The sequence below is a fragment of the Myripristis murdjan genome, chromosome 23, assembly GCF_902150065.1.
Source record: "Myripristis murdjan chromosome 23, fMyrMur1.1, whole genome shotgun sequence".
In the NCBI taxonomy this organism is placed as follows: Eukaryota; Metazoa; Chordata; class Actinopteri; order Holocentriformes; family Holocentridae; genus Myripristis; species Myripristis murdjan.
This window is the reverse complement of record NC_044002.1, coordinates 4077077-4103141: the sequence shown is the minus strand read 5'-3', so window position 1 is coordinate 4103141 and position 26065 is coordinate 4077077. Positions and strand designations below refer to the sequence as shown.

General features: G+C 40.2%; 2 protein-coding genes across 2 annotated transcripts in view; both read left to right on the top strand.

Annotated features, from left to right (window-relative positions):
* The window catches only part of abcc9 (ATP-binding cassette, sub-family C (CFTR/MRP), member 9), a 78669-nt gene extending 65463 nt beyond the window's left edge, over window positions 1–13206 (top strand). The window contains exons 38-41 of the mRNA XM_030046103.1: window positions 4031–4134; window positions 4364–4497; window positions 6189–6251; window positions 9190–13206. Of these exons, the coding sequence (XP_029901963.1) occupies window positions 4031–4134; window positions 4364–4497; window positions 6189–6251; window positions 9190–9327 (439 nt within the window). The 3' untranslated portion in view covers window positions 9328–13206. The remainder of the gene's footprint in view (window positions 1–4030; window positions 4135–4363; window positions 4498–6188; window positions 6252–9189) is intronic.
* A 3222-nt stretch (window positions 13207–16428) lies between these two features.
* On the top strand, window positions 16429–23845 carry kcnj8 (potassium inwardly rectifying channel subfamily J member 8). Its single transcript, XM_030045863.1, has 6 exons — window positions 16429–16778; window positions 17796–17944; window positions 20245–20405; window positions 20949–21088; window positions 21903–22119; window positions 23459–23845. The coding sequence occupies exons 1-6, from the start codon at window positions 16429–16431 to the stop codon at window positions 23711–23713; spliced, it is 1272 nt and encodes a 423-aa protein (XP_029901723.1). The 3' UTR covers window positions 23714–23845.
* The last annotated feature ends 2220 nt before the right edge of the window (window positions 23846–26065 follow it).

Genomic DNA, 26065 nt, shown 5'->3' with positions numbered 1-26065 from the left:
AGCTCCAGTGTGTTCCTTCCCATTACTGAGAAAATTAGGTACACTTATTTTTCCATTAACAAGTGCAATACACTATCTTTTTTTTTCTAAAATAAAACAATAACAAAACCACTTATCTTTTTAAAGAAAAAATGTAAGAAGACTGAATTAACCTTTTCAGAAAATAATTGCAAAATAATTTATTCGTGTAATTTATTCGCATAATTTATTCGCATAATTTGTTTGAGTAAACTTTATGGTTCGTGCTTCAGTTGAGGAGACTACAACTCCATTTTCACATTAAACTTCATCATTTTTACAGTGTATGGCACATTTATAAAGTGATGAAAGTGCTGTGGTATCAGCCGACAGGAGTTCAGATGAAGCCAGTTGTCAATAGGAATGAAAAAAAGAAAAAATCCTGTATTTTTGTGTATTTATTAAACACCCTAAAATGAAACACCACTCATATACTCACTCCCATGTCAGTGGAAACTCAGACAAGACACAGCATGTTGGCCCTATAGTTCCATTTCAGCCTTAAAATATTAGAAGTTAATTAAAAGTTAAAATGTCCTTCTTCCAAATAAGGTTGATTCAGAGTAATGCAAAAAAAGAGGAATTAGGCCATGTGGGTCCTCAATAAGGCAAAGGAAAATCAGGTGCTCTTTGGAGAGGGTTAGATTCATGAAAAATATATTTTTAAGTTCAACTCTCTAAGTAACATCCTGTGAGTAGAATATGACCAGCAAACAAACTTAAAAGCTTAAAAAACTTAAAAAACTCTGTTTTTTAAGTTTGCTCATCATAGTCTACACACAGGATGCTACTTTAAAAATGGTGATTCAGATTAAGTGGAAGTGATTCGGATTAAGTGGAAAGACTGCCAACAGTATAGGTGCTGCTGATAAATTACACAGTTTTATTATACGATTTTGGATTAAAATTTGATGTTTCAAGCCCCCACAGGCTTAAAGTGTAATGTTTTATTTTGATCCAAAATATTAAGGTTAATAATAAAACTGTCTTTCCACTGAGCCAAAAAATAAATGTCCATCAGACTGGGTCCGACCCAACACAGTGTCATAGGATGGCATTTATAATCAGGCTGCTGATATCTGAAAATAGAAAGTTGAAAAGCCATTGTTCCTTTACTACACTGTATTTTGACTTTTTTACTTGACAATGATCTCATTATGATGAAAATGCATCATAATCAAAAAATTGTTAACATAGACATATAAATTGACATGCAAACTGACACAGAAGAGGTGTTTGTGCACCACCTGGGGTTGTGACGGCACTAGTAACTCTTTGAACCAGCTGAGCTGTACCAACAAATAGAGAATAAATAACATTAAAAAATCTGTTGAATTGCAGTAAAAGCAAAAAGACACAAGGTCCCAGCTGTGGGGTTAGTGGTTGAAAACACAGTGGGAGCACTGGTTGGGTCCTAATCTGACTTCTTTACAGACGTCATCCACTGCAGAGGTCGTTCAAGGGATTTCAGACCCCATCTCTCTCTCTCTCTCTCTTCTCTCTCTCTCTCTCTCCCTCTCTCTCTCTTTCTCTCTCTATCCCTCTCTCTTTCTGTCCTCTCTCTCATACACACAACCTTTGTATGTTTGGAGTACTAGATGATGAAGTGATTCTGTTTGTTATGAAAGACAGAGAATGTGCTGTTTATTTGGACAGATATGCTGGTCTAGATAAAGAGAGAGAGAAAGAGAGAGTATCTTGATGTCTCTACCAGCCCCGTGTTTATGGCAACAGAGAACTGAGGTGAATGGTCGACAGTAACTGTTTCACACTGTTAAGTTTGATGTATGCTACAAGATTTTTTTGGCCCAGTTAAGCACCAATTTGGCCACACCACACACATTTAGTATACTTTTCATATCAATCTCATTTCTCCAATTATTTCTCAAAGGAAAGAGGTGGAGAAATTATCTTGACAGGGTGGAATAAGTGCTGAGACATTTGCACCATGGGAGACTTCTAATGCCAAGCGTATGCCAGTGCTAATCCCAATCTAAACGGTTATATCAAATGATAAACATAATAATCTTTGTAATAGTAATAATAATCATTTTGTAATGAGACAGTAATGAGAAAATGATGTCCACTGATGTGGACGTTCAGCAGTACAAAACCAAATCAGCAGATAAATCCAGATGGTATATATAGGAGAGTACATGACAGAAAAGGAAAATATTAAAAGATAAAAATAAAAAAACAATGTCACTTTTGATGCCTGGATGGAAGGACATTAGTGTATTAGTGTATAATTTGTCCAAGAAATCTCCGTGTGGGTATCTTGGTGGCTACACAACATACTCTTGTACATTTCAAGATGAACTCACAGTCTTTGATGCATATCTCTCTTCACATCTAGGGTTTGACCAATACATTTTTCAAGGCTGATGCTGATTTAAATTGATAGTAAATATGTTGTACTAATATTCAAACTTTAACGTGACCATTTTTATTAAGAGTGAACAGAAGGATGCAAATTTGTGTGAAAAGCAATCAAACCCTAACCCTAACCCAGCTTTCAACATACAACCAGTGTTGTATTGATTAGCTGTATAATAAATATGCCAACATCAATCATGTTTAACAAAAGGCCAGTAACAGCCTTATGTATGGGTAATATGTTGACCTGACTTAAACAGTAATTAACGGAGCTTTCCATCGACAGCCGGATGTTCTGACTTGTCCTGAGTTGGAACTTCCCACCTCTGTGCTGAATGTGTTCCACTGCAGCCAACATGGACGCTTGCAAGAGGACAGAAACACATTGACACTGACAGCAAATGACTCGCTAATAAGAGTCACTAACGATAAGACGCTAAAGCTAGGTCTGTCCTTGCAATTAAAAGAATACACTGTTATAAATCCATGCCATCATAAAATAGGACTGCAGACTACAGAGACTGCTAGAGTGACGTGGAATCTGTTTTCAAATAAATATCCATAGTAAAAAAAATTGCTTATCATTGGCTGTTGTCCACCATTTTGTTGTGACAATATTTTTGGCAAACTCAGAGCTTCTGGTTCAAAGGAAAGTTCCATAAGGGCTCTAAATAAATCTGAACTTTCCTAACTCAAGAAACTAACTTCTATTAGTCATGCTTGCCCAACAGGAGAAGAATACTATGGAGCTGTGTGGGAAAATTAGATAACCTGCGAAAAATGCTAAGGAGAGGTTTCAGTACAGTGTACACTACAGTAAAGTAAGTAGAGCAGAGTAGACCTGAGTATTGATGTACTACAGTCACTGCTAGGAGTCAGTCATATTGAGTACGCCCTCTTCTCTGGTTGGTAAAGCCATTCTCTGACTGATGACTATGTAGACACACTGGCATTGCCTGTTATGGTCATCTCTAGTTCTCAACCCTTCCTGCTTTCCGCTCCCTGCTTGCTTTGATTGTAACTTGCTTATTTAGTCATCGACTTGCGCACATATTCTCTCCTTCACTCTCTTTATCTCTCACTCCCAGACTTCCTACTTGAAAAATATCATTCACATCAGCTTACATCAGCTTTCAGATTGTAAATGCTGCTTGGAAACTGTATCCACCAACCTTGTTGGACTTCACCAACAAGGAAGTGTCTGCATTAGCACTTTGCAGTTGTTGCCTGTAACGGTTCACTTTTTCCCATATGTGAATGAAGCATCACTTACATTTTCAAAGTATAACTATGCAGTTTTTTTTATTATTAATAAAACTTAATCTCACTCATGAAAATAAAAAGTGAATAAGCAATAAAAAAACCCTTGCCCACTTCATTAAACCCAGGAATTAATATTTTATAAGCTGTAGAAACAGTCTGGCTTGACAGGCATGAGTACATGTCTTTTGTATTTATCTGTCAACCTGATATCTAAGTTGTCTCCATGGTTTTGTTTTTCCTGTATCTGCGTCACTCTACCAAAGCCCCTAAGCTCCCTAAATTCGAGTCATACAGTCACATTTGAAATTTGTATCTGTGTCTCCCTCTCTCTCTCTCACACAATCTCTGTACGGACTGGGTCATCGTGTTGTAGGTTTAACTTGGATCCAGAGAGGACGTGCACTGACGACAGACTGTGGGAAGCGCTCGAGATTGCTCAGCTGAAGAACATGGTGAAGGCTCTGCCTGGAGGACTAGGTCAGTCTTCCTCTGTAATATAAAACAAGATGAAATTAAGTGCCTGATACACAACACCTTGTAATCACCCTCTGTTTTCAGATCCTGCTGAGAGCACTGACGAGTATGAGTGGCATAAATTAATACAAGTTTCTTTTTCCTCTGAATGTATGTCTCTGTACACATGTCTGTGTGTGTGTGTGTGTGTGTGTGTGTGTGTGTGTGTGTGTGTGTGTGTGTGTGTTTCTAGACGCTGTTGTGACAGAAGGTGGAGAGAACTTCAGTGTTGGTCAGAGGCAACTCTTCTGCTTGGCCAGAGCATTTGTCAGGAAGAGCAGCATCCTCATTATGGATGAAGCCACAGCATCTATAGACATGGCCACGGTGTGTGTTTGTGTGTGTGTGTGTGTGTGTGTGTGTGTGTGTGAGAGAGAGAGAGAGAGAGAGAGAATGAATTATTGTTAGTGTAAGGACATGGAGGCACTGCAGCCACTTTGAGGAATTTACACGTATAGCACATTAGGGGCCCTATCTTGTGCCACCCGCTATCCGCTGCCACTACCCGCTACCCGCAAATTGCGGATTTAGGAACTTCCACTATCCCTAAACGGTATCTTGCGCCACCCGCTACCCGCTATCCGTTATGCCGACTCCGTCATTTGCGCCTGGAGGTGTGTCCGTGGGTGTGTTTCATGCGCTATCCCTAAAGTTGCTATCTTGCGCACACACTTTAGGGATAGCGGATAGCGGGTGGTCATGACCACCCGCTATCCGCTATCCCTAAAGTTTGGGCTGTTAGGAGAGCGCGCCCAGGCGGCTTCAATGCGCGCCCCGACGGAGCCTCGCCACGCACACGGTCGGACTGATACCGGGACACCGCCGGAATGGACTGAGTATATTACTCATATAGACTGTTTAGAGGAAAGACTGTTTTAATTGGACACTTACGCCAGCACGTTTTATTGTTTTATCATAAGCCAGCAGCTGTGCTATATTTTTATTTTTAATATTTTATTTGCCCAATCTACCTTGTCAATAAATTAGTTTACACATAGTTCCACCTCTGCCTCTTGTGTGTCTGTGGTGTGGCCGGGGATTTTACTCAATCAGTACATCCTTGTGACACGTCCACTTGGACACATGTGGCTCCACCTCCCGAATTAACTCGCCTATAATATAATATATCATATGTATATGTATAAAGCCAACTTGCTTTAGCCTCAGTAGAAGCCCTGAGAAAATCTACCTCCCTCTCTCCATCGCGGGTTTAGGATTTAGGATTTAGGATAGCGCATCCTGCCCTTAAAGGCAATGGCACCTGGCACACTGATTGGTTTAACTGGTGTAACGCTCAAAACACGCCTATGCATAATATAGCGGGTAGCGCAGGTGTTTTGCGGATAGCGGGAGGTGCACAAGATAGCAATCCGCAAATAGCGGGTTTAGGGAGTCTGGCACAAGATAGGGCCCTAAATGTCTGATGGGTGTCTTATGTTATATGTATATGTATGTGTGTATATGTATGTTATCTGGTATCTGTAGTTTTGTCACGAAAAACAAGTGTCTTGGACGCAAGAAAGAGATTCTGACAATAAAAGTACTCAACTCAACTCATACTTTAAGTAGGTCTAGGCAATAAATTGATTAAATCAAGTAATTCAGATTTATGCTTTAAACTGATGCAAAAAAACAGCTGAACCATAAAATCAAGTTTTTGACTACATATGTTATAACGTTATAAAAGCAGCTGAACACTCTGTCCAACATGCCAAATTCACTCATCTACACAGAACGTGCATGCCCAGAAATGCATGTGTGAATCACCAGTCACACGATCATGCATGCAAAGATTCCCATCCATTAGTAGCTGTATTCAGTGAAGAATTAGAAACAATCAAGATTAAAATTCTAAATAGTGAAAAGTTTGAGCACAAGTGTTCTCAGTGAGAATCTAACATCAACAATGACAGTATTATTGCCATATATTCCACAAATTAACCAGTATCACTACCATTTCTAATTCATGCTAATTCCCTTTCAAATCCTTGTTAATTGTGTTTTTCTGTCCTTCACAGGAGAATATCTTACAAAAAGTTGTGATGACTGCATTTGCAGACAGGACAGTGGTTACTATCGCGGTAAGTAAACCAACTAACTGTCCTGATGATTTTGATATTGATTGGAAATGAGGAGTATTCGAACCAGAGCTTTGTCTGGTTCTTGTTATTTGGACAGACTACACCTAAAGGCCCATAATGCCGTATTGATTAAGGGACATTCTGAGGTAATGCAACTGCCAGTTACTACAACTGTTTTTCAGTGACTTGCCCTTAACTTTTTCTCCTTCAGCAGGCAAAACTGACAGTCTCCAATGCCTGAAAATGTTTCCTGTGTATCATGGACCTCAGATAGTTTGCAAATAATTCAGCTATCACCAAATAGTTGCCTACAAAGATGGCTGTAATAAAAGTTGCATCGAGAGAATATAGTGGAACCTTTTTTGGGAAAGTTGAACATTTGTGAGCTGATTAAGTGTGTTTGTTCAAGTGACAATAATTTTTAAAACCTATATTGATAGATGCAGATATATAGCTCCCCTCAGTTTTGAGCTCTATGTGCATCTATCATTGGAAAATCTATTTTCCATATGGATGCCTTATGCATCCTTCTCCTGCATCTGTCCTCCATATATTTCCCATATTGACTATTTTCCCATATCTAACCTTGTTAACATTCTAAATGCATTTAGTATCTTTAATGTAAACTCAGTCTTCTTGCTCACTTCCTTCACTTATCTGCCTTTCTTTTCCTTTTCTGTTTCTCTATGTGATACTGTCTTATCCTCTGTCTCTTTGGGCTATTTTCCCATCTACTTTCTTACATCTCTTTTTTTTCTCCTCTCATCCTCATCCTTCACTTGTCTGTCCTTCTCTGGCCCCATATTCGTCTGTAATTACCTGCTTCCTCTCACTAAAATATCCCTTTTATGCATCACTGTCCCTTCTCAATTCACATTTCATTTTGCACGTGCTATGACTTCCATCCTTTCCTCTTTTCTTTCTCTTTCCTCCTCTGTCCTGCTATCCTTTCCTTTTCCACTGTTAATTTTTCTGACCTTCCCTGTCCCTCCACCTCTCTCCCTTTATCTCTCTATCCTCTTTTCCCCCTCCAATATTATTTTTTTTCTTATTGTTTTACCCTCTCTTCCCATCTCATGTTTTCTGTGCTTTCACTTTTCTACCCTTATCTGTTTTTTTCCTACTCCATCCTTCCCAATATCTCTGTCTGTTTAATTTTCCTATCCTATCCTATCCTATCCACTATGCTACTGTCCCTTCGTCCTGTGGCCAGCACCTGGTGTCCTCTATCCTGGATGCTGAGCAGGTGTTGGTCTTCTCCTCGGGGATCTTGGTGGAGTGTGATTCGGGTCCCAATCTTCTAGCTCAGGAGGACAGTCTCTTCAGTGTGCTTGTGAGGACTCACAAGTAGACCCAGCCTGGTCCAGCCCACTTTGGCTCAGCTAGTCTATCCTCTGTCTTCTCTCTTCCTTCCATTCTCCTCTTTTTTTCTTCCACCTCTATATTTCCTTCCTCTATATTTCTTCCCTCTGTTTCTGAAATTTGAGTCAGAGCTGGAGTTTGGGTCTGGGTCTGCTGAAGCCTCACTGCCACTGACAGCCTGGTTGGTACAGCACAAAACTACTGCATGCTGCTTGAATGATTTTCTTGTGTTTTCTATGCTATTTGCTTGTAGCTCACATTGTGCTGACATAGCCTACAGTGTCACTGTAACTTCAAATCGCCTACAGTGCTTACAGGATTAGATTAGAGGTTGTTGAATTATCTACTCATCTATCATCATGCAAATTATTTGGGTCAGTGTCATGGTGGCAGCAGAGCAGCTGTGCTGTCCTTTTCCCTAGTCCCTTCCTCTAGCTCATCCTGGGGGAGCCCAGAGAATTCCCAGATATACAAGAAGAAATGTCTTGGGCCTAAGTCTCACAGCAGTTGTCATGCTGAGTATAACAAACCTCCATATGTGAGGATCAGAGCAAAGATCAGCTGATACATCAAGATCTTTGTGGCTCTGCTCTGTCAAAACCTCTATGGTCCAATATAGTGCCTGTCTTACTGCAGCCACTCAAACATACCTGAGATCAATATCTCAGCCCCTTTTACCCTAACTCAACACCCTGAGATATCTGAATTTCTTCACTTGATGTAGCTGCTCATTTAATTCAAATGGGTCAAGCCACCTTTGTCCAATAGAGAAATAGATTTGATTTTGAGGTGCCAAACCTCATCCCAGTTGTGTCACATTGTCATACAAAAGGATGATATCATTTGCAAGCAACAGAGATGCCATCCACATGCGACTCAGCTGGACTCCCCACATCTTGCCTATCCTAAGAGGATAAGGTGCATCATTGCTATTGCAACTGTGACTCCGGTACCTTATACTATTTCTTTATACAACACTTACTAAGAAATCTACAAAAATCTACAAAACGCACACAGACTTGCTTAGCAAACACCATTAAAATTGTTGAAGAGTTATGTCCCCCATGGCATTCAATGATATCCATGGCCTTCACCATTTCAGGATGGGTCTTGTCCATCTTTGGCACCTTGCCAATACAGAGCTTTGTTCCTCAGTGTCTTCTGCAAAGGTAATGGTATAGGACCCTCCAGAATCCCACTACAATTTTCTCCAACAACTCAGGCAACTCAGAGTGCCTCCTTCTTCAGCTTCACAGCCTACCTGATCACCAGTGTCCACTAGTTGATTCTTGGGTTGAGTTGGGTTGCATTAAAACAGCCATGGACAAGTAGTGCCTAAAATCAGCAACTTGAAAAGGGTGTCTTTCCCTCATACGACCACAGGTGTGTAAAACACTTGTATCAGTAAACCCGTGAATTCACCTTGAACTACAGTATAACTATATTAAATAGAACAATGCATAAAAATGTGTCATCATGTTGTATGCACTATAAAGCATTTATTTCATTCTTCATAAACACATTTCACAGTCTAACTCTCTGTTTTTGCTTTCTGCCCCCCTCTCTGTGTTTTCAGCACCGTGTCCACACCATTCTAACGGCTGATCTTGTCATTGTGATGAAGCGAGGGAACATTCTGGAGTATGACAAACCTGAGACTCTTTTGGAGCAGGAGGACAGCATTTTTGCTTCATTTGTCAAAGCCGACATGTAGACACTCCATCAACCAGCTGGCCTATCAACTGACTTACTGATCAGTTAGATATATTGTGTACTTAAAAGTGTATTTTGGTTAAGTGTATTGGTCTCTGAAACAGTATTTCGACCATGGAACACTCTCCTGTGAAACCAATACTTGTGTATTTTTTAAAGAAGAGATGTCCTGCCATACTTATTTAATGAAAGGGAAAAACATCACAGCATCAGTCATCGATTAACTTGTGAATTGAGTTATACTTGAATAATTCAATCAGTCAGTCAATTGATTGCCTCCTTTGTTTGAACTTACCTCTAGAAAGACCATCAACTAGAAGTCAACCTGTCTTTCAAAATTTAAAGTGACCATTGAGTCCATTTATTATTTATAGAATTTATACTCCAGGAATTTCACTGGTGGACATATCCAAAGGGATGCCCCATGAGTGGAAAAGTGGAATAAGTTTCAATTCTTGGATCAAACAGAACAATATCCTTGACCTTTTGCATAGTACTATTCAAACTGGGCTTGAGCATAATTGGACTTAGTAGTCGGACTGTTGAAATTGGGTTTAAGAACATGGTTGGCAAATGTTCCTGTCCTGTCCTAACCCTAACCCTGTTAGTTAACTGACAATCAATCATGGATCAGTTAAGTGATTAGGTTTCTTTGCTCCTAAGTCACTTGTAATAGCTGTCTACTGGTAATGATTGAGCTTTTAATGTACAGTGTATATCAACATCTATACACTCCTACACATCAAAATTGATGGACCTGAGGCCTGAAATGGAAAAAATGTTGTTCTCCTGAACAGATTCGCTCAACAACTAGGTCCTGTGAGGATCATCTTATGTTAATAGAATTTTTCAAAAGTCCTGAATATTTTTGCTTAAAAAGATATCTTTGTTACATTTTATCAGATTATGTACTATAAAGATCAATTTTATTACTCTTTATCATTTATATAAAAGCAATAAGAAAGTATGTTGCAAAATAAGAGGCAACTTTGTATTTAAAATCCTTTGAAAATTGTTGAATGTTGGCTTTTGCCAATTCAGTGTCCAGTGCATGAAGCATGTCATTGTAAAAGGCACTGTGCAGTCTCTCACAGAAAATACTGACTAAAGGATTTTGAGTTTTAATAATTTAGACCCTAGTGTTGTATGTGCTACATTTAAATGTTATGTTCTGCCATAGAATTGATATTGATAGAACTGACTTCCCCACTGCATTAATTTGGAAATGAATATATATAGGAAAATAATAGCAGCTACCTTTGTTGCAGTTGCCCAAACTGCTGAGGTCAGAATTTAGTGGGATTGGATGGGTTCTGATCTACAGCTGTCTTTATACCAACGCTGCACTCATGTCATTTTGAAAAATGGGGAAGAATGAGATGACATCTTATAGCTACAGCTTGGAAGCTTCATGCCCACATCCAAGGTGGTGATCGTAAGGGCAATTGTTATAGCTATTGTTGACATAAGATGTTTTAAGATTCTTCTCAAAGACCTCGAGAAGCAAAGAAAACTGGCATCAGTGTGTTTGTCTCCTTGTTTACACTTTTGATGCCAAGTGGGAGGCAACAGAGCATACCATTTTTTCCATATCCTACTTTTCATTTAGCACTAGTAGGCTTGCCTAAATGCCTTTTCCCAGTCAGCAGCTTGTGTTTATAGTGAATCCAACATGAATACAACATGAGTGAACGCAGCACAAGCTTCCATGTTGAAGTCATTTGATGTACCAACCAAATCTACATGGTCAGAGACCGCTTGGAACAGAACAGTTCTATCAATTCTATTTCTATGCTTACTCTAGTACAAACACTGTAGGGTGTCGCAGGCATGGTTTGAAGCCAGTGAACCCACTGTCTGTCTGTGGTCATGCTTTGCTGAATTTTCTTTGGGACAAGGGAGACCAAGTGTTCGCTCTAGCAAGAGAGGTTCGGCTGTGAACGAGCTCTAGCACTGGGCCCACAACCATAGACACTGTGGAAAAGTAGTACCTGATAATAGATCACATCCATCACATTTGGAAGAATTAAAATTTGGTCTAGACAGATCCTAGCCTGGTGCACTTTTTAAATACAAGTAATAATGCACAGTGAGCCAGTTTTTGTAAAATAAACCTTGACAGAGTAAAGTGGGTATTAGTGAGTGAGGAAGCTTCACTGAGGAGGATGGTGGGGTGGTGCATGGGTCAGTTACTATGACCCATGTTCAAATCCCATCTCAAGTGAGGGCAGTATTCATTTTTAGGTAATATTAGCATATGATTGCTAACATCTTGTAACCTTAACCCTGACTTTTTCCTAACCCTAACCATTAAAAGAAACCCTTCCCTAACCTTAACCAAGTATTTTTAGTGGGTAGCAAGCTAGCATGCTAGCTTGGTCCTTTGGGTCATATTAGAGAGACTCCCGTGGGTTGTATGCGCTAGTAATTTAGGAAACGCTCCTGTTGATCGTATTAGAGGGTGTAACAAACAACTTATGTTTGTTCCAGTATGCTGTAAATCATCAGACTTATTAAATGGCTACTTACCAAAGAATCGTTTGAGATTAAATGTTATGGTTAGATTTTAAATAATTTTAGCACAGGCTATATTTACATGTTTCTACTAAAAACTAGTGTCGCAGGAAGTAGCCAAGAGGTAGTCTGTTACTAGTTAATTTGATGAGAAATAAAGAAAAATGTGTTGGACAACTTCACTGTACAGTGACATAAGAAATAAAATAGCACTCCTATTCAAAAACAAAGAAACAAACAAATTTCAGATAAACTGCCTCACTTCTTGGAAGAAGTTGTCATTTTTTTTCTCTAAAATCATATGATTTGGGTCTCAATGCTTTGCTCAGCAGCTGCTATTTCACCTTCCTGTAATATTCATGTATAAAATAGGGAATCTAATCTGTCTAGTGACATCCCATCTCTCTGAGAGTGATGCCACTGTCCCAGTGTTAATACCTATCTGTTGTGCATGGCTTTTACAAAGACTTTGCACTGTACAGTCTAAATGCCAAATGGATTCTTTTGCCATGATTTCAGAATTTTTCCCAACTATTGACTATTGCCAAATCACTTTTCCATTTCAGTGTTCTTTCCTCTCTTTCACAATCCCTACTGTAATATATACAACAACAAAAAAATGCTACATCCAGGTACCAAATGCCTGGACCACTTGTCAGTCACAAGTGTGGATGCTTACTTGTGCTGCAAGCTAGCCTGCACCTGCAGTGTCTGCTTTTTTTACTTCACTGTGGAGTGAAAACTAAAACCAGCATATGGCTTTCTCTTATTCCCCTTGCTTTTCCTTTCTCTCACATCTGTCTCTCTGCTCAAGTGACTGCAGTTGCTCCTCCTTCATCTTCTCCTTTGTTAATGAATAAGTGAACATCCTGTTCACTTATACTCCTTTTGGCTGCAGACACACTGCAAAAACCCAATATGTTTAGTTAAGTCTGTGCAAGTGGGATTATGTGTGTGCACGTGTGTGTTTGAGCAGTTTGTGTGCATGTGCGTTCACCAGCCAGAGCCAACAGATCATTGCCTTGCTAATTCTCTACTTAACCCTCACTGTATTTGTCTCTTTATGGGCAAAATCCCTGTCATCAGCGCAAAAAGAGACAAGGACATCAAAGGAAAAATTGAGGAGACGTCTTCTCAAATGCATATAAACAGCACTGACTTAATCTTTGTTTATCAGCTCATACTGTTTTTTTCTGCACTGAACATCCAAATTGGGTCAACATTATCAGCTAAGAAATGTAACAATATCCCTTGGAAATACATCTAGTCTGAAATTAACTGACCATTGTCACAGTCAACCTTTCCACTGTCTTCATATATATACTAGGCAAAAAAAGTTCTGCACCGCTTTTTCAGTCTATAATTTCTCCCCTTTATTTATACCCAATAGTGTTGTATCTTACACCGTTGTAAAGCCTGATTCGTCCTCTTTCCAATGAGATACAACTTGTAAGGATCCTGCATTTCTGGAATGAGTGATGTTAGCTCCCGATTCTTTTGTTGAAAGCCCAAGAACAGACCGGAGTCAGTCTTCAATTTTCTGATTAAATATTTATTATGGTCACATATAAAGCACCGCTGGTCTCAGAGTGACAGAGCTCTCACAGGATCTCTGTCAGATCCCCGATATTAGGAAATGATACACATTTATATTCTTGGGCTGGGCCTGCCCCGTACAGAGGTTGGACTTACACGCAATTGAGAATAATTGGCCAGTTACCCGGACATGGACAGGCCAACCACTGTCCATGCCTTGTTCCCGGAATGTGTGATGCTAGTGTGTGAATGTTGACTGGGCGTGTATCTAATGCAACAGACCTAACTAACAGGATAGAGAAAGTACATCTGGCTCCTGGTTTATCTGTCTTCTGCTGGCGGTCAAGCTGTCCTGAACTATGTCGAACTACAAGGCCAATTGTAACAATGACACCAGTAATTGTGTGGGAAGCGACCCTCAAAAAGGGGGGGGGGGGACATGTTTAGCCATGTTGGTCATACCAATCGATTGACAATCCTTACAACTTATTTCTCATTGAAAAGGGGACTAATCAGGCTTTCTAACGGTATAAAAGACAACACCAATCGGTATTGTTAAATGGGAGAAATGATCAACTGAAAAAATATTGCAGGGGATTTTCTCCAAAAAAAAAAAAAAAAAAAAAAAATGGGTCGCTTCCCACACAATTACCGGTGTCACTCATTCCAGAAATGCAGGATCCTTACAAGTTGTATCTCACTGGAAAGAGGACGAATCAGACTTTACAACGGTATAAGATACAACACTATTGGGTATAAATAAAGGGGAGAAATTATAGACTGAAAAAGCGGTGCAGAACTTTTTTTGCCTAGTATACACACACACACACACACACACATATTATGTATGGAGCTGGGCATACAGGGTATGGGCAAATCTCGTGGAAGACAGTACTTAATTTTCATTAATGCCAATTTAATAGTCTGAGGACAGGGGGCAACCAAACGTATTAGACTGAAGAGAGCAGCAAAATTTCCACTTTCCAGTGTTGCTAAGTGCTTATTAGAGTGACATTCAATTGGAGCTCACAAGTGTTTGAAGACTCGCCTTGTCCCTGTAAAGAGCTGGTATGGCTCTGGGGCAGCTGTTCAATAAGTGATGGGTGTGAATTCAGAAACAACTTGCATACTGTTGATTTTTAAACTCTCAGAGACACATTAACAACAACTTTTTTGTGTGCATGAAAGCTGAAACACTATGCCATGTAATCGCTGTCAGTAGCAGCGCCGCCGCAGGTTTGCATGTGACACACAAAGCAAACCCACCTCTTCAAAGCTATGCATTCAAGTGTACAGCAACGCTCCTCTGCCATCAATGCACGAGACTGTTACAAATGCAACCTGTCATTTTACAAGTGCAGGTTGCTTTTCAGTGACTTTATCCTGAATGTGTGTTTGTCTTACATGTACATTATGTATGTAGCCTGTATATCCAAGAATTTTTAAACATATAGAACAAAGCATTGTTATGTGTGCCTATCTTTTTTTACACTTGACATTATAATAAAATAGTTTTGAGTGAAGGAGTGGGTTTGTCATAAATTACTTGAACAACGACTGATGAATCACGTTCATGTGTTACTAATACACGTATTGATGTGACGTCGTAGTCGACTACACCATTTATAACTAAATAGCGCCATCTGCCGACTGTTTCTCAAAACGAAAAATCTGGACACCATATAGCAAAGTGTAAGTTGCTTCCATTAAATTTACAATAACGCAGAAAAAAACCCCATCATTTTCTGCTTTTTCTAACAAAATATTAGAGGGCAGCAGTCCATCTTGAATTCATTCCAAGGTTCCTTGAACAGGGAAATGATTTCAGTTCAGTGGATGAAAGGGATCAGTGTATGTTAACTATCATTAACACGTGCAACAGGATCGATTTTTTTTTTTTTCATGAAATCACGCATGCTCCCTTAATGTGGATAAATAGTCTTACTCCTTCGGAATTCTCCAAGAAAGACCAAAAAAAAAAAAAACTATTGGAAAGTTACATAAGTGAGTGTGTTTCTATTATAAGGAAACGTGGAATTCAAGTTATCCCAAACTATGTCAGAAAGTCCTTTATTTATGTATTCGATTTTTTAAAATGACTTTTTTATACAGAGCCCTCAACTTTTCACGAGTAGCAAACTTTCCAGCAAACTTGTTACAGTACTCTGCCAAAGTATTCCCCAACATCATTCATCTATATGAACAAGTACGCCTAGTACCTTCTCTCAGAAAGAGAGAAAAAAATGAATCGAATGCAATAATATGCTGCCTTCAAGTGCTCCTTCTAAACTCCGACTTCTGACCTTCAAAGTTGTTTTTATTATAGAAATCGGGTGTCACTGAGCCACTTTAAGAGGAGACGTGCACCATTCATGTAACTAATGTTTTATGAGTGATCTTTGGGAGCAAAAGTTGTCCGTTAACTCCATTAACAAAAGTTGCTGTTGTTCCTCTAGAGTTGTTGCTGTGTACCTTACAGCACTAAGAAGACACAGCAATGGCTCTTCAGTGATGAAAGAGCAAGTTCGTCTGCACAAACTGAATGACGGCTATAAACCAAGTGTATTAACCTAGATTATGATAATACATATTAACTACATATGCCAAACAGTATCATTTTGATTTAATTGGTGTCGAGGCTTCCATGCCCTTTCACATCTTACCAACTCAGCTACAGAAAATTCCCATTCCTGGGTCGTTTCTGTGTGCTCAGCTTCTAACTTCAACATTTCCAATTGCCGTAGAAGCCAGCAGCTCAAGCCCTGATATACCCGGGTCTGGACTGGGCAAGTCAAACTACGTCAAGAAGAGACTGGAAACCCTCCCAGCACGCAGAGGAGCTCAGAGGAGGAGCGCTGAAATCACTCCAAAACATCCCTCAATGTTAGAGGCGCTTCTTGGAGAGGGACGGGACCAGCGTCTGACCTCTGAGTCTTCTCTCCTGCAGGTGGCCACGTTGGAGCAATGCATGGAGACGCACTGACAACAATCTCAAACTAATTGCGTCTCCGTTTAGTGTGAACTGGGATAAAGGGGGGCAAAGCAGCAGAAGATGTTGGCTAGGAAAAGCATCATTCCGGAGGAGTTCGGCCTGCCGGGACTTGCGCCCCGGTTTGCGCGCAAACCGGTGTTCAGGGACCGGGTGAACAAAGCGCGCTTCATCGCCAAAAACGGCTCCTGCAACTTGGCGCACAAGAATATTCGTGAGCAGGGCAGATTCTTGCAGGACGTCTTCACCACTTTGGTGGACCTTAAATGGCGTTTTACCCTGGTTATCTTCACCACGACGTTTGTCAGTAGCTGGCTGCTGTTTGCCATGAGCTGGTGGCTGGTGGCCTTTGCGCATGGAGATCTGGACCCGGTCCGGCAGAATGGATCGGAACACTGCGTCACTAATGTAAAGTGAGTAAAAAAAACGGGTTAACGTTTATTGGGATGATGATAAAGTTATTCCTTTAAAGTGCTGGTGACTACTGGTTTAGTGTCAGCAGTTTTCTGTGGGAGCAAAAGTTCTCATGATTTCTGACCAGTGCATCCCTTCTCTCCCCACCCCATCCACCCCTCCATGATCCAAATCTCTCATCTTCTCTTTTTCTCTCCCCTCCTCAGGGAGAGGAGAGGACGGAAGGAAAGGGACAAGTATTATGAGAGAGGATCTCAAAGGAAAAGAAGGAACAGTGGCAGGAGGGGAAGGCAGTGTTTAGCACCTCCCTGTTCCTCTGCTCCCTCCTCCTTCCTTCCTTCCTTCCTTGCTTGCTTGCTTCCTTCCTTCCCTCTGTCTTTCACACTCTTTATCCCTCCTCCCCATTTCTTTTACCTCTCTTTCATCACTGTCTCCCTCAGTCTTTTCTTCTCTTCCCTTCTCTGTCTCTGTCACCCCAACATACAACAAATAGGTTTTGCCAATCTTTGGAAACTCAAAGACAACACTAACACTATTAGACTTCTGAGTCTTGTTTGTTTTCATCCCTGAGGATGACATAGATGGTATGATGTTAAGCCCAGATATTTCCAAAAGTTATAGTGGAGTTTGACAGCAGAAAATGTTTCATTTTACAACATTAATGGTAAATGTCAGCTCTTCTTTCAATGAACCTTTCAGGCAGTAATAATCACCACCTTCATCAACCCCCACAGACATATTATGGACTTTTGTGTTGCAACTCACTAAAACTTTTGCTTATTTCCCAGTTAAGTTTTGATGTATCACTTTCTGTGTATGGAAGTTAATGGCAACTAGTGGCCATAGTTGACACTAGCATTTCATTTGGCCAAGTAGAGAGTATGGAATATGATTTATATAAGATGGGTGTATTTTTACACATGGATTTTGACAAGTGCAGCCAAAAATTAAAAACTCCTTACAGGAGTACCAATGTATTCATCTGAAACACATCTCGTGCTCCTCCCTCCCTCCAGGTCATTCACCTCTGCGTTCCTGTTCTCCATTGAGGTTCAGGTGACCATTGGCTTCGGAGGGCGTATGATCACAGAACACTGTGCAACTGCAATCACTGTCCTCATACTGCAGAATATAGTGGGACTCATAATCAACGCAGTCATGCTGGGTAAGACACACATATTGGAGAAACTGTGTTCCACCACTTAGGGGAGCGGGGTTTTGCCACTATATCAGGCCCTGTACTGCCAGTGTTATGTATTTATGGTATGATGTAGGTTGTTTGGTATCATATTTGATGTAGATTTTATCATTACTACACTGGTTATTTATTGGAACTCCTTAACCTCAATTTACTCTTAAGTGATGTTTTGACTGGATTCCATTAGGACTTCAACTAAAAATTATTTTCTCCGTTAATTAATCTGTTGATAAGTTTTTCATTAATCATTTTTTGAGTAATCATGTCAATTATAAAAAATCAAAATTAATTATAAATTCCCATTACGAGTTGCTCCCTTAGTCTGAGGAGCAGCCAAAAAAACCCAAAGGTTTTATTTTATAATGCTGTACAAATCGAAAAGCAAACAAATCTTAGCATTTGTAAATCTGCAGGCTGCAAATGTGTGATATTTTTAACTGAAAAATACCTAAAAAATATCTTGATTATCAAAATTAGTATCAATTTTCTGTTGACTGACAATTACTAATTGACCAGTCAGCTAGAGTTCATACAAGCATGAACAGTTTTAGGGATACCAAGTGGCTCTGAATTTGGCCCGTTGTTGAAAAAATGCATAACAAGTTACTCGTAAACTATGTAAACTATTACAATTTAGTTTCAGTAAGTAGTAATTAGTTACTCTAAAAATTAACTTTCCCAACACTGATCATGAATGAAAATGCATTGTTATTAGTAGTAGTGATATAAGTAGCCTCTCCTATGGGCTCACCTACTGGTTTAGTGTCAACAGTTTTCTGTGGGAGCAAAAGTTCTCATGTCACGGATTGTACATAAAAAACACCATGTTCAAATGTAGGAGAGTTCATTGGTGTACTTGATACCAGAGTTCCTTAGGCCAGCGGTTCTCAGCAGGAATAGGGAACTGCTGACCTTGACTGAGGATGTAGTAAACAGACGTTGAAGAAACACTTTTAGGAGCTCCTAAACCCGACACTGTCTGTGGAAGAGGCATGACCAAAGTGTTGCGGAGGTGTTATCACCCATTTCTACGGTGGCTGAGAACCGCCAAACGCGCTGCAACAGCCAAATGCGTCTCAGTTACAGAAACCAGCTTCAAGTACAGAAACGATCCAAATTCACAAACTCAAACACAAGTCTAAACGAGGTGCAAAAAGAGGAACGTGGTGCAAATGAAAAAAAACAAAGACAACTTCGTCATCATCAAACGCGCTGCAAATACAGAAACGATCAAAGCACAAAACGATTCAAACCAAGAAACCATCTTCAAAAGAAAAACGCTTCATAGCTCCAAACCTGCAGGGGGCGCTCTCAGCGTAACAGCCCAATGGAGAGACAAACGGGATGGAGGAACAATGTGAATCTCAAGTTGGCTATGGATTAGAGGACCCACTCTCTTCCTTAGCACAGCTGCTAAAGGTGTCATGGGAGTTTGCCCATCTAGTCTACATGTGCTTTGCAGACTTTCAGGGGGACTGTGTCCTATGAGTGGTTATCTAGAAGTACAGGGAGCCGTGGTCGCTACTCATTCCCAGTGGGTGCTGGACTTCACCAAGGCTGTGCTCTGTCCCCGAATCTCTTTGTGATTTTCAGGGACAGGATTTCAAGACGCAAACAGAGATTGTAAAGTATTGTGAATGGTGACCCCAGAGTAGATCTCTGCTTTTTTGTGGATGATGTGGTCCCGGCCGGCCTGGTATGGCATGGTTTTCTGTAGGAAATTTGTGGGTTGGAGTGAGTTACCTCACCTTGTGGAAGCGGTCAGGTATCTGAGGATCTCAGGAAAAGGACATCTGTGCTGCTCTCATCTGCCTGTTACCACTATGACCCGGTGCTGGATGGAAGGAAGTGGAAGTGGCAGAAAATGCATGTATGGATGGGTATTCGAAGCAGTTTGCTGGGGTTCAGTGGAGAGTTTTAATGTTCATGGTCTAAACTGTTGTTTAAGAAACCGTTCCATCCTGACAAGGTACAGTGGTTAAGATACTGGATTCTGCCACATAATTTTGACCAAAGGAAACTTTCATCCAAAACCATTAATCCTTAGTAATGGCTATGAAAAACGTATCAGTCGATGCCTGCCCACCACTCCCATTGGAATATTATCCTAAATGTTTATTCTTGTATTTCGTTGTACTCCTGCAATCACTCCAAATATTGCAGGGAATACTGGAATTCATCAAAGCCATCATCACTGTCAACATATCAACATGAACACATAGTTTGCTGATTGTCTGGTTGGCTCATGATTGTATTAATCTCCACAGGTTGTATCTTTATGAAGACAGCCCAGTCTAATCGCCGCGCAGAGACGCTGATCTTCAGCCGTCATGCAGTGATTGCTGTCAGAAACAACCGTCTGTGTTTCATGATCCGTATCGGAGACCTCAGGAAGAGCATGATCATAGGAGCAGTGGTCAGACTACAGGTATTATTCTATGTATTCTATCCTCTGCCCACTTTTGTAACCACAGCGTTCAGCCAGGTAAATTCAGCCAGGAATTGAGTTAGTTCAAAATTTTAGAACTGGATGCCATCAAACCTTGTTACAGTTTGTTCAAAAGTACTGTACAAATCAAGTTTGTTCATTACTTAAGAGTACATTGTTTATAAAACAAAGTTAATGAAGTTGAGGAGTTGATGACATCCTGCAAAGGGAAACATACTTCTGGGTTCTTTGTTCATAGTCTTCTCAATTGCCACATATGTTTTCTGCCCAAATATGGGATTCTGGATCCTGTCCCTGTTTTGTCTAAGGTGAAAATGTTCTGTTTCTGACACACATGGTGTGGTGTTTTAAAAAAAAGTGATGTTGCATAATCACAGCTAGGCTAACATTACTGTTGAAGAGATGAAGGCAGCTGTTAGGGAGCCACACAGTTGAGGTCACAGTCAAACTGATAATTAGGTCATCATCATCACCACCAATCACAAATGGGCCTGAGCAGAATGTGGACTTGTTTTTCTCCAGGTGGTGAGGAAGACAACCACACCGGAGGGAGAGGTGATTCCTATCCATCAGATCGATGTGCAGACAGAAAGCGCTGTGGCCAGCAACAACCTGTTCCTTCTAGCCCCACTCATTATCTGCCATGTCATTGACAAAAACAGGTGGGGAGACACAAAATACATAATTGTTGGGAATTTCACAGTATTTCACAGCCTGGTCCTTCTGTTTTGAGAGAAAGGGAAATTTCATTGGCTGACATTGGTTTGGCACCAAAGCAGGGATACAGTGAGCCAACGCAATGGCTCCACCCCACTGGTGCTGGCAGTAAATCCCTTAAGAGAAATTCTTCACAAATATGAATGCATGTTGTTCATGGCTCCTCTGGGTTTGTTCAGTGTACTGGTACGGATTGCTTCTGTGTTATCCACTGGATTGTAAAAATGTGAAACTTAATTCAATATGATATTCTTTAAGAAATGAAGGGTAGCATGCAAATAGTTGTCCCTGGACAAAAAAACTGCTCTGTCTTTTGGAGCAATGCAGTATTATGTAGACCAATCACATAAGTTGCCACTCTGTCACCAACTTATTTTTTCTAAATGATGTAACTTACAGGCCTTTGTACCTTTACAAAGTTTTTAGTGAATTTGCCATCTCAGAATTTTGGCAATTTTTTTTTTGTTGTTGTTTTGTTTGTTTGTTTTTCATTTTTCTTTTTCAAAAGTGCTCTATTTACCTGCTCAGATTTGACAGTAGTAGGAGGCAAATGTCCTTTGATTTTTTTGGAAAAGATGAAAAAAGTAGCCTGAAAAGGTGGAGACCAACCATAATGAGCAACATCACTGAGCACAGTTCTATTCCCTTGTCCCATTAAATCAGCCTAACCTCACTTGCTTAGAACCCTCACAGATGTCAAGAGGATATACAACATATTTAGTTGCATGTTGGACTGGCCTTTTACTCTCTCCCTCCCAGCCCCCTGTATGATCTGTCAGCCATGGAGCTGCAGTGCAGTGACTTGGAGGTGATTGTGATCTTGGAGGGGGTGGTGGAGACAACGGGTATCACCACGCAGGCCCGGACCTCCTATGTCTCTGAAGAAATCCAGTGGGGTCACCGCTTTGTTCCCATAGTAACAGAGGAGGAGGGTGTGTACTCTGTGGACTACTCCAAGTTCGGCAACACAGTCAAGGTATGAGTTAGACTGACCATAACTGTTGCTTTTTCCAGACAGAACTACAAATTACTCTATTTGCACACATCTTTAGAGAGACACATATTATCCATTACTTGAGGAAATTTTATAATCTGACCCTTGAACCAACCCAAACCATTGATATGGGTTATGAGCATGGATATGATTTTATTTATTTATTTATTTATTTGTTTATTTGGGAGCGACAGCATACATTAATGAACAGAGCATTCCAATGAAGTAAAAACAAGTACAGGTTAGGTTAAGTAAATGTACAGGAGTTAGCAGGAATGTTAATTTACATCCTTAGTCCCTGACATACAACAACATAAGACAGAACATTACAGAGACAGATACAAAAAGCCCAAGACAAAGTGCAACAAGAAAACAAACAACTAACCCGAAAGTGACTCGGCTGTTTTTAAAAGGACTAGAAAATAGCTGCATTGAAGACTAAAATAAGTTATAAAGTGCAAGGTCATCAAGGGGTAAAGTGCAGGATGAACTATGCTCGCAAGATTGGTTGTCAAGTAACCATTTTTTAAGATTGTGTTTAAACAAAGTAAAAGTGGGACAATCTCTTATGGTTAAAGGGAGATTGTTCCACGCCAAACAACCCTGCACTGACAGGACATTTTTACCAAAAGCTGTATGCCTGCTCTGCACATCACAGTCCCCTCTTGTGATTGACCTTGTGCCGATCCCTCTCTCCGGCTTCCTCTTTATGAAGTCCCTTAGGGGAGGGAGACCAAGTTCATGTAAGGTTTTATACACTACACCAGCCTGTTCAAAAACCTTAAATTTGTCAAAACTCAAGAAACTGTATTTTTGGAGGATATTACAGTGGTGGTATGAATGGGGTTTCCAGTCAAATATCTTAAGAGCTCTCGTATATAGTTTTTCACTAGGCTTGAGGATTGTCACACCTGTACAGGACCTTATGGTGAAGCAGTAATCAATATGTGAGAAAATTAGATGAAGGGAAAATGCAGCTAAAAATTTGATCCCCATTTTAGAAGCAGAAAAATGTTTCACCTTTTTACACTTCAAAATCAGTAGTATGAAACTGATGGAAGTTATGGATCGGTTCCTTCAAGGGGAAAAAATGCTAGAAATTTGATTTATCTTTACTTCTACTAATGATTGTTTGACTAATGATTACCACTACAGCAATGATGAAAATATTACAATAATACACTGGGAATATAAAACGAATAAAACAAAACCCAGCAATTGGTTAAGAAATCATGAAATGTTGATCGTTTACCCTATCAAACCTCTGACAATTTGTGCTAAAAATCATACCTGTTTGTACTGTTCTTTTCCTCCCTGTAAGGTTGCAACACCGCGCTGCAGTGCCAGAGAACTCGATGAGAAACCTTCAATCTTAATCCAGACCCTTCAAAAGAGTGAATTGTCGCACCAGAACTCACTTCGGAAGCGCAACTCCATGCGGCGCAACAACTCCATGCGCAAAGGAGGGGCAGGGGGCAGCGGGGGGTTGCGGAGGAATAACTCTGCACTTGCCATTCCCAAAGTTCAGTTCCTCACACCCTCCGAGGGAGGCCAGAATCTCAATGCCGTCACCTGACATGAGGCCTGGATCCTTCTGGCTGCCCTGATCTTCCTAGTGGATAGGACGATTGTGGGTGTTAGCCTATCACCTGCCCTGCTGGCTCAGTTGGGACTAATTCTTTTTCTATTCCCTGCTTTGTCTCAACTTATGTCCCACCACTTTTATGGCTAATGTTACGTTGCCAGCGGCTACATTTACATACATGGAGTAATCCGTGGTCATACTTTGAAATTATTCTTATTTGGTTTAAGCTATGCTTACCAGAACCTTTGGTATCCTGCACCCTGACTCTTCCTGTTGTCTTGAAGAAGCCTGTTATCAGAGTATTCCTGTCTCATGATAAAACTGTTAAAATAGCTAGCAAGAAAGTACAGAAGAAAGGCATTAAAGTCCCTATAGTCAGAGCTATAGTCAAGAGGATCTTTGTAGAGTTTGAGTCAATTCCAAGAGCAGATCTAGTTGAGTTCAAGTGAAGACCAGATCTTGAGGGAGTCAAGACCAGAACCAGAGCAAAAAGAGTTCAAGACTAAAACCAAATCAATTAATGTTCATTTTTTCCAATGCATAAATATGGATAAACAGAGATTTAATTATGTCTGTATGAGTTCTGTACTGGGGCTATCAACTGCTGCTATTTTGCTCACCTGACTTCCGTTTATGGCACCTGCAGAAGCCACAGTTGGTCAGGATCTTTCTTGTTGCTGCATTATCCAATCCGTTATCCAATGTTTCCTGTGCAATCTGGAGAGAAGGTGGTTTCCTCCACCATGGCCCATGATCATGAATGTGTTTTAGTATTAGAGTGGATAAATGTTGGTTTTGGAATCAAAATTTGTCTTCCTTATGCAGCTTTAATCCATTGCATTTCCTGTTCCACTTTGCCACTGATGTCTGCATCCTCATATGTCAATTATTTTCTTTTTTGATTCTTTTCCAAGCTTATTTTCATGATGCATGCATCAATCCACATTCTCACTGTCAACAAATGATCCATCTAAAATCCCCTTGAGGCGTTGTCTGTAGGATTCTGGGTGGCATGAACATACCTCTGTTGTGGGACATTGATTGCTCTTTGGATGATAGAAATCCTGTTCACCATGAAGGTTTGAAATCTCTTGTCCCCTTTTGTGATATACTTTAAACATGATTCCTCAAGTTGAAGCTTCTCCACAATACTCCACAATTGTTGCTGATCCATTTTGTCAAATGGAGGCCTCTTGTAAGGCAAAAAACAGTCAAATTCCTGATCATTTCCACAGCCTCCTCCTCAGACAGAAAACTCTTAAAATAGTGGTCTGTGTAGAAGTTTCTGTAGACTCCGTCAATTACCTCAGCAGGGAAACTGTTCTGGTTATCTCCTGCAGTCTCCCAGAGCATAACAAGCACAACTGGGTAAAGATATGGCCCCGAACCAATGTGTGATCATCCTGTATACCACAACTTCTTGCTTTAAATCACCCTCAGGCCACAAAAAGAATTGAAGAAAGTCATTCATCAATGCCACAGGTTCTTTTCTGCTGTAAACCATTAAGGACTTCTTACAAAGAACTGGTTAGGGCCTTACAGACGTTGACTTGAGGGATATTCCTCTTAACTCAGCTCCACAGTCACAGAGTGAGCGGTGGTAGAGGGTGGTACATTCTGTGATACGGAAAGTAAAATTGTCTGATGTTACTATTTTTAAGTTGCAGAGGCAGGGTAGAAATTTGGTGTAAACAGCATTAGTAATCTTGAAATTTATCTTGTGGTTCTATGCTTAAGTAGAGCTCACAGAATGAATGTTTAGTTGCTACATTTGGATCCATGCCTTAATAATAAGGGCTGCTCTAACTGCAAATCAAGGATCTCCAACAATGCCAGGTTAGTGTGGCCTTCATTACACTGAATTGAATATTAGGCCAGCAGAAGAATATTTACTCAAATTATATAAGCCACCCCTCTGGAAGATTCAATGACCTCCTTGGGCTCATTGAATGCCCTAGGGTCTTTTTAGGTCCCTGTATGTAAAAAGACAACATTTTAGAATAGGTGAAAATAATTTCAATAATTTGTTCTGCATGCAAAAACAAACAAACAAACAATACTACTACTACGACTACTACTACTACAACTAATAATAATTATAATAACAATAATAATAATTGATTGCTCCCTATTACTGTGCTCTTATGCCACATAACCACAGCATGGAGCAACCCCGAGAGTACAACCATACCAGTAAGCTGAACTGTATTGTCATCTCTATTTGCAATAAATGGTTATGCTAATGACATGATTGATTCTTGACAGAACTGCGTTAAGGCAATTCTCCATGTGTGTAAACATAGCCGGTGTTTCACAATGTTTTTGCACTGCTGGTGGTTAAGT

Excerpts from the sequence above, each read along its gene's own strand:
- kcnj8 (XM_030045863.1), top strand. The coding sequence starts at position 16,429 with ATGTTGGCTAGGAAAAGCATCATTCCGGAGGAGTTCGGCCTGCCGGGA. Across the intron at positions 16,779-17,795 it reads CACTGCGTCACTAATGTAAA|GTCATTCACCTCTGCGTTCC; the intron begins GTGAGTAAAAAA and ends CCCTCCCTCCAG. Across the intron at positions 22,120-23,458 it reads AGTTCGGCAACACAGTCAAG|GTTGCAACACCGCGCTGCAG; the intron begins GTATGAGTTAGA and ends CCTCCCTGTAAG.